This window comes from Diachasma alloeum, unplaced genomic scaffold, assembly GCF_001412515.2.
Source record: "Diachasma alloeum isolate Michigan unplaced genomic scaffold, Dall2.0 Dall_scaffold_00957, whole genome shotgun sequence".
Taxonomy (NCBI): domain Eukaryota; kingdom Metazoa; phylum Arthropoda; class Insecta; order Hymenoptera; family Braconidae; genus Diachasma; species Diachasma alloeum.
Window position 1 is genome coordinate 85458 of NW_021681074.1, and position 8659 is coordinate 94116.

Below are 8659 nucleotides of genomic sequence, written 5' to 3' on the forward strand. Positions count from 1 at the left end.
TATTAAAAAGAAAAATATTCGTGTTCGTATTTTTGTTTTAATGGGAAAGTAGCAATGTACAGTATATTGGCGCCCCAAAGGGCCCAAACGGCTGAAACTGGTATCGACGCCCCTGAAAAAGGTAGCCGGGCGCACATGTGTTTTTAATTTTGAGGGACTGGCGGTGAGCGGGCCCATAAACCCCATAACGAGTTATGATCGTTTTAACAGCACTTTTTTTGACAAATTTTCTTGATTTTTTTAAAAATCAACGGAGATTGTCTATTGAAAAACTATTGACCGAATGTGTTTTACATTGAACTCAAAATGCATTGTTTTTTTTTCAGGTCGGCTCAGCAATTCTACAACGAAATAGCCGCAGTCGACATTTCTATGAATAAAATGAATAATTATCGCAATTTCGATCTTTTTCTTCCCTGGTTGGCTTCTCAGGTGTTATACGAATCTCTGAAAAAATTGACGATTTAAAAAAAAAAATTTTCGTACGTTTGCTAGCGGTTCAAAGTTTGCCGACTTTTACGGACCCTGAAAATCGGGGGGGTTTTCGGCTTCTCACAGCGATTATAAATAAACTAATCAAATTAAAAACTTGAAACTCCGTATTGGGCAAGCGAAATACTTTTATTACACAGTGTATTTGGTCTCATATTTTTACGATTTTTTTTCACTGACTTATAGACGTTTATTTCGAGTGGTCTCTACTTTTGACACCGACAGTAGTGTTCAAACTCATAATTAAATTACTCGCCCCCTCCCCTGTACTTCGCGTTGATATGTGCCACTCCCTCTTACTTCACATTAGGATAATCTCCGCCTTTTCCGAAGGTAATAGTTCATCGTTGGATTGAAAAACAATTCATTATCACTCATAGGAGTCAATCTAATAATAATAGCTAATGTGCGAAGGGAAAATTGATTATATGAGTGAAGAATCTACCATGATTGTTTAATCATATCAGCGCCTTTTTCAGCAATCATGTAAATTGTTGCTGCCAAATGACCCACTGGTATATCTGGCATAATGGATGCATCAATAATCCTTAGTCCTTTAACTCCATATACTCTCAACTCAGGATCAACAACGGCATCAGAGTCCGTGGATGGTCCCATTTTAGCAGTACCCATTTCATGACTGAAGGGGATTGCCATATGCCGAATTGCGCATCGCCAGTAGTCGTCAAAAGCAAATTTAAATTCCTCACATGCAGAAATATTTATATCATATAGTTGACTGCCATATCGTTGGAAAGCTTCGGATTTGGATACCTCTATTGCGAGTTTAATACCTTCGACGAGAATTTCCACATCATTTCCGTCATCCAAGAGATTAGCATCAATTACGGGATGATCTTCAAAATTGTTTGATCTCAATTTCAATCGTCCTTTACTACGAGTCATTTGGGCAGCTGGAATGATTGTGTAGGTATCTTTTTCCATGCTGGGCTCCGTTGCAGCTGCGCGGAAAAGTAATTCAAGATCTGGTCGATCATCCGTTGCATACTTCGTGTAAGAAAATGCAAGTGCTTCGCTGGCAGAACTTATTGAATATGGTCCAGTTCCTTTAATGGCATACTGGAGTACAATTTCCGGTCTCTGCATGTTTTTCGGAATTAGACTGACACTCTGGTTCACCAAGAATGTTAAGCCGACAAAACCCACATGATCCTGAAAATTGTATCCAACTTTAGCATTCTTTATCACTTTAATTCCTAATTCGTCAAGATGCTCTTTGGGTCCAATTCCAGATAGCATCAAAAGTTTCGGCGTGTCGATCGTGCCAGCTGATAAAATCACCTCTTTGCTGACATTTATCCTATATGATTTATTACTTTTCACAAATTCCACCCCGTAGACACGATGATCAATGTCAATCAAAATCCTTGACACCCTTGCTTCTGTTACAATATCTAAGTTTTCACGTTTGACCCGTAGATATGCTTTTGAAGCACTACACCGCGTACCATTCAACATTGTCAAGTGATGATACGAAAAACCAATCTGTTGCCGACCATTGTAGTCAATAACATCGAATCCCATCTCTTTTCCAGACTCCAGAAAAGCTGCTGCAAGAGCGCTGTGGCATGGAGCATTTTGTACATGTACATATCCATTTTTTCCATGATATGATTCATCGACTGGTTCTGTGGAATAGAAAAGTAATTGCACACAAGTGATAATATTGAAAAATAGCTTCTCACATACCTCGTAGTTGTGCACGCTCACTTTTCCGAAAATACGGTAGCACTTCCTTGTATGACCAGCCATAATTTCCCTGCTTAGCCCAACGGTCGAAATCTAGCTTATTTCCCCTGGAATAACCCATTCCATTTATGGAGCTCGACCCGCCTAACGCCTTCCCTTTTGGATAGCCACATCTTTGATCTATTCTCCCTAAGCAGGCTTTTTTCTGAGGCTCCGTTCTGTATTGCCAGTCATATTCAGAGTTTAAGAAATGATTCGCAAGCATTGGCACCTGATGCAAGATTCCCTCCGGTTTGCCAGCCTCCAGAAGCAAGACTTTCCAGTTTTTGTTTTCTGATAGACGATTGGCCACTGGAGAACCACCAGGGCCGGAACCAATGATAATGAAGTCATATTCAGCAAATCTTGGTAATAATCTGGTTTCAATTCCATAAGTATTTTTGAGCCCATAATCTGCAAGGAGTTCCAAGATATGTATTCCTGATGATAAATGCATTATCAGCAAGAATGTGAATAATATTGAGATCATCACTCCCATTGCGCAGCAGACGAATGTAGTTTAAATAGAAACAAACTGTTTGACTGTCTCTCATTTGTCCCCGGAGACGAATGAGAACTTCAGTACGTTAGTCATGAATATTATGGACGGTTGACTGAAGAACTAGTTATACAGCTGCGGTGTGAATATATCATTGCATTGATAGGCATGACACAGGTGAGTTAATATGTTTTAATTATTCGACTTGACTTGTTATTCTTTGTTTTATCTCTTATTTATAACTCGGTGAGAATAAACAAATCGCAGCAATGAATGCACAGAAAACAACTCTTGCTTGTCTGCACGTACATTAACTCCTTGGCATAATATCGATCGGCGTCTCGTTTTCTGGGTATTCTTGATTTATTCAGAAATAATAATAAAATATATAATAGTTTCAATTATGGTAAAATATAGTTTAAAAAAAACATGGTTTCAAAGTTCTGCATGGTGACTTGTGAAAATGAACACAAGAAATTGCACTCCGTTCCTTATTCGCTTTAGCACATCTACATACATGATCTACTATATCGATCAAAATGTTCCCTACATAGAACGGGTTTCCACAATTATCGACTGATCATTCGATTTTTTAGTTTCAATCATTCCCAACATTCCACCACTTGTCATTGATATATAAAACGAGTTTGTCTTAAATTTTTTGACCCCAAAGTCAATCAGAAAGAGAATATGCGCAATCGATTTTTTCTACAATTCATTTCCATCGACATTTTAAATGCATAATGTCTGCTGAAAAAATTTTAATTATCCGATAAAACAAGTAGTTTTTGACCAGCAACACCTTACTTCATAGCTGAAAATCGAGTTAGACGTTTTCAAAATCAATTTTTTTGGTCTTTCGTCATGGAAACTGGTATTTATTTTCCTTCCGGGTGGAATCTTTGTAATCGTTAATAAAGACGTTCTTTTATTTTTGTCTGGAAATGAAGTAGAATGTCATAACATGTGAAGATATAATGTTTTTTGAAAATGTATGTATAATTGGCATTTTTCATTTTTATAATACAATCAATGTTTACACGATAACACCCGAAAAAAATGTTTAGTTTGGAGGATATTCAATTTTTTGTAAGATACTGTTTTGCTCAATATTTTTCAAAATACACCCCTATAGTTATTTATTTCAACTCACTACCTACTCGTTTACACCTATTTTCGATTTAAAATTGTCCATCTTTTTTTTACATCTTCCTATTCCTAATTGAGTCTGAGGTCTAAAATTGATAATTAACTTCTTTCTATACCACTGATAAGTGAAAAAAATTTGAGAATGATTTAAATTTCAAAAACGAATTATCAGTCAATAATCGCACATGCCCTCACCACATGTATGAAAAATGATGAATCACCCTTTGGGAATTCCTATAGAATGATGCTGACGAGTATTTGATCATATTGGCTTAGAGAATGGAATTTCTTAAGATGATTGTTGACAGAAATGAAAAACCTTCTTATAAAGAATTCTTTCTAGGCCTAAAATTATGGATAATTTGGAACCTTCAGTAAGTAGAAAATGGGAATACAGAAAAGAAACAGTCCTCAGATTAGATAAGAACTTGATTTCATTCGGTGCAAATCTTTGAAATTTTCAAGTTAGTGTAAGTCTGAGCTAAACAAATTGTTACTGTATTCAATATATTTGAAAGTAGGAATACGAATTTTTGTGAATTGTTCACTCACGATGTTTTTGTGGAAAAAGGGAAAAACAAGAATAGCAGGGATTCCCTCATTCCGCGACCACTTAAGGGTTAATGTCCGGTTAGATTCCATTTCTATTGTGATTTGTAAGAACATTGCGTGTCTTTTCATGTACATTATATGATTTTATGAGATAAAATTATGAAATATTGAACACGGTGAAAAAACAGCATCATCTATGAGATCATGGTCAAATCGCGACTTTTTTTCTAAATATTTAATCTTTATAAGAATTGCAAAAATACATGAATATCACAATAAATTCAAGAGGCTAACCTGAAATACACTATGCCCCTCAAAATATCATTCTCATTTTTCATTCTCATTTCAAGTTTCCAAAAAAATAAGCGACTGTGTTGAAAAGTACATTGACAACGGAAGTGTTTTATTACTATATAAATATAGTTTTCTAGCGTTACTAATGCCACAAAAAATTATAACGAGCGTAGACTGCAGCCATCAGTGCCTTCCTTCCTATTTCTTCTATTGCTGTGCGCAATCGACTTTCATAATTTTGCATAGATCTAGACAAAATTTGCGAGGAATTCGAAAGCCGTAGAGATCAATGTCCTTCAATGAGATCCACTTCCTGGATCTCCGTGGCTTTGACTCACCGTCAATCTACTCCCCTCTCCCGGTCCCTTTCCCTTCTCTCATCAATGAACATATTGACATACACATTGTTCCATGCAGATCAGTTATTTTCGTACTTTTCATTTTGACTGTCATACCAGATCTGTTCCTTCTCGAAATATTTGCTATCGATTTCTATTACCAAAAACAATTGCGCAGATAGGGCCTCAATGTTCTTAGCATTTTTAGGTATAAAATTTGCCATGTCCTAGTTTGTTACTACTATTGTTAACTCTGCCATGATTTTTTGATCATATCAGCACCTTTCTCAGCGATCATATAGATCGTTGCTGTCAAATGACCTACTGGCATGACAGGTATGATAGAAGCATCAACGACTCTCAGTCCTTTGACTCCATGCACTCTCAATTCAGGATCAACAATGGCAGCAGCATCAGAAGAGGGACCCATTTTAGCAGTACCCATGTCATGATTAAAGGCGAGCGTTAGATGTCGGATCGCACAACGCCAGTAATCATCCGAGGCAAATTCTAGTAACTCACATCCCGGAATTTTTACATCATGTAGTTTGGTGCCATATCGGCGGAAGGCTTTCGATTTCGATATCTCTATTGCCAATTTAATACCTTCAACAAGAATTTCCACATCACTGTTATCGTCTAAGAGATTAGGGTCAATAACTGGATCATCATTAACGTTAGATGATTTCAATTTGATCCGTCCCTTACTGCGTGGAAGTTGTGCGAATGGCCAAATTGTGAAAGCATCTTTACCAACTATCGGTTTCCAAACGGTATCATAAATATTTTTATTTATACGACGGGCTTTTGCAGACCTTCCATCGATATCCATGTTGAATGTTGCTGCACGAAACATCAATTCAAGATCTGGCCGAACATCAGTTGCATATTTTGTGCGAGTTAATGCCACTGCTTCATTGAGAGCAGCTACAGAATATGGACCACTTCCATGAATAGCATATTGGAGTACAGGTTCCGGTGTTTGCATCTTGTTTGCAATTAACGTGACACTTTGATTTACCAAAAATGTAAGCCCAGCAAAACCTACATGATCGTAGAAATTATGTCCTACTTGAGCATTCTTTACTACTCTAATTCCCAATTCGTTGAGATGTTCTTCAGGTCCGATTCCAGATAGCATCAAAAGTTTCGGTGTGTCAATTGCCCCAGCTGATAAAATGACCTCTTTACTAGTATGGATTTGATAAGATTGCTTGTTTTTTATAAATTCCACACCGTAGGCATAATTATTGTTATCGACTAATACCCTTGATACCCTTGCCTCTGGTATTATATCTAAGTTGGATCGTTTGATTCGTAGATATGCTTTCGAAGCACTACATCGTGTACCATTCAACATTGTCAGCTGGCCATACGAAAAACCAATCTGTTGTCGTCCATTGTAGTCAATAACATCATATCCCAGTTCTTTCCCGGATTCTAAAAAAGCCGTGGCGAGAGGGGTATTCCATGGAGCATTTTGTACGTGTAAATATCCATTTCTGCCGTGATACGATTCATCCACTGGTTCTAGAGTGAAGAAAATTGATACCATATGTTCGAGTGATGATGTTGAAAATAGTTTTTCTGTACTGCTCTTTCCTTTTCCTCGTCTGGAGATTGGCCTTCTCCAAACTCGTAAAAGTGAACATCACTAGGGAAAACTATCGTTCATGACTAGTGCCATGGAGTTTTTGAATTCGTGCAATTGACCAGTCCTCGCCTTCGGCTCGGACGTCAACGCTTCATAAGAAAAAAACTCCTGGCACTCGTCCTTATAAACATACTATGATACATTAATCCGGGAATCAGCAATTTTGGCGAAATAAAGCACTATGATCTAATTGTCAAGGATGCGACATTTCGCTAACTATATCATAAGTATATCGTCGTTGCAGAGTTTTTGGCGGGTAAACTTCGTTCAGTGATTGCTGTACAGTGGTTGTTCCCTAACATATCAGCCTCTGGGGCCAGAATTCAAGGAATTAAATGTTCGGGAAGCCCTTACTCTTCCGTTGGAGGCGGAGCTAGGAAAAAGATAAACAGACAGAAAGAATCTGCCTGTTTCATTCCTACACGCAGAGAGTAATTTTACTGCGCAGTCCCATCGCGCAGAGGGACACAGAGATTTACCCAAACACATTTACGTTGTCGATGGTGGGGGAAGTCAACCTCTCCGACTGAAATGTTAGGGAACCTAAATGTTAGGGAGTAACCACTGTACATCGTTTATATTTTTATATTTAAGTTTTTACGATACAAGCGACATTTTTCCACACGAGAATCCTAACTAATAGCATGACTATTAGTTAAGATTCTAAGATTGATTGAATCAAGCACCTGATGAAGCTAAAATATACTTAGCGAAACGTCACATCCCTGACAATTGGATCAAAATGTTTTATTTCTCCAAAATCCCTGTTTCCTTAATTAATTTATATCGCTTGGACATGAATACGTTTATTGATACTATGGTACATACCTCGGAGGTTTGCGTTTTCACTTTTCTTAAAGTATGGTAGGACTTCATCATACGACCAGCCATAATTTCCTTGCTCAGCCCAATGGTCAAAATCAAACTTATGTCCTCTAGAGTAACCCATGCTATTTATGGAGCTCGTACCACCCAACGATTTGCCTTTTGGATAGGTGCACCGTTGATCTATTATCCCTAAGCACGCTTTTTTCTGAGATTCGACTCGGTACTGCCAGTCATATTCAGAATTTATGAAAGAACCCGCCAGCATCGGTATTTGATGTAATAGCCCCTCCGGTTTACCCGCCTCTAGGAGCAAAACCTTCCAGTCTTGGTTTTCTGATAAGCGATTGGCTACTGGAGAACCGCCAGGGCCGGAACCAACGACAATGAAGTCGTATTCAGCAAATCTTGGGAATGGTGCAGTTTTGATTCCATAAGTATTTCTAAGCCCGTAATCAGCGAGAAGGTCCAAAATTTTAATTCCTGACGATAAGTTCATCATCAGCAATAATAGAATCCCGATCTGAACTTGCGCACTCATTCTTCTAGAAATCAACATCATGAAGATGGGAAAAAAGGATCTCAGTGTCTATGACTTACCCCGGGATACGGTAGAGAATGCCAGAATGTTACCTCACGATGTTGCCGATTGTAAATCGGATTCTGAATTATCCAGTTGAGGTAAAGATAAGTCATTGGATTGATGTGCTGTTAAAAAAAACACAGGTGATTGAATGCTTTTTTATCATCCCACTGTATTTACGAAATGTCTGCGATTCGGTGAACAAAAACAAATTGCAGTAGCGAAATTGGTTCACTCATTTTCACGCATTTATAGAATATGAATGCAACTTTTTCCTTCAACTAACAATTTTTATTCGCAAAGGTAGAAACACATTCTTTGAAACTCAATTTTGCTGTCATTACTCGTTTCATAATGACAACTAATCATTTCTCGACAATTCAGCGATCTCGCTGACTCGAAAGATAATTCAGAAAATAATAATAAGAATCCTAATAAATAAAAAAAATATGAAAATTTTCAATGATCAACAATGTTTAATTATTCTTTAATAATTTAGTATATTCAGATTATTCAGAATTTAA

The 8659-nt window shown here is 37.4% G+C and overlaps 2 protein-coding genes across 2 annotated transcripts; both read right to left on the reverse strand.

Moving 5' to 3' along the window:
- Nucleotides 1-677: 677 nt before the first annotated feature.
- Nucleotides 678-2740, reverse strand: LOC107045495 (glucose dehydrogenase [FAD, quinone]). The gene is made up of 2 exons (XM_015267796.2): nucleotides 2203-2740; nucleotides 678-2141 (listed from the first exon to the last, which is right to left on the reverse strand). Exons 1-2 carry the CDS (start codon nucleotides 2738-2740, stop codon nucleotides 934-936), a joined length of 1746 nt encoding a protein of 581 aa, XP_015123282.1. The 3' UTR covers nucleotides 678-933.
- A 2580-nt stretch (nucleotides 2741-5320) lies between these two features.
- LOC107045496 (glucose dehydrogenase [FAD, quinone]-like) lies at nucleotides 5321-8093 on the reverse strand. Its single transcript, XM_015267797.1, has 2 exons — nucleotides 7556-8093; nucleotides 5321-6603 (listed from the first exon to the last, which is right to left on the reverse strand). The coding sequence occupies exons 1-2, from the start codon at nucleotides 8091-8093 to the stop codon at nucleotides 5321-5323; spliced, it is 1821 nt and encodes a 606-aa protein (XP_015123283.1).
- Between the last annotated feature and the right edge of the window lie 566 nt (nucleotides 8094-8659).

What these genes read in the sequence shown, in the direction of transcription:
- LOC107045495 (XM_015267796.2), bottom strand. Translation starts at nt 2,740, where the DNA reads ATGGGAGTGATGATCTCAATATTATTCACATTCTTGCTGATAATGCAT. An exon ending in TGAGCGTGCACAACTACGAG is followed by an intron (nt 2,142 to 2,202) that starts GTATGTGAGAAG and finishes TCTATTCCACAG; the next exon opens with AACCAGTCGATGAATCATAT.
- LOC107045496 (XM_015267797.1), bottom strand. Translation starts at nt 8,093, where the DNA reads ATGAGTGCGCAAGTTCAGATCGGGATTCTATTATTGCTGATGATGAAC. An exon ending in TGAAAACGCAAACCTCCGAG is followed by an intron (nt 6,604 to 7,555) that starts GTATGTACCATA and finishes TCTTCACTCTAG; the next exon opens with AACCAGTGGATGAATCGTAT.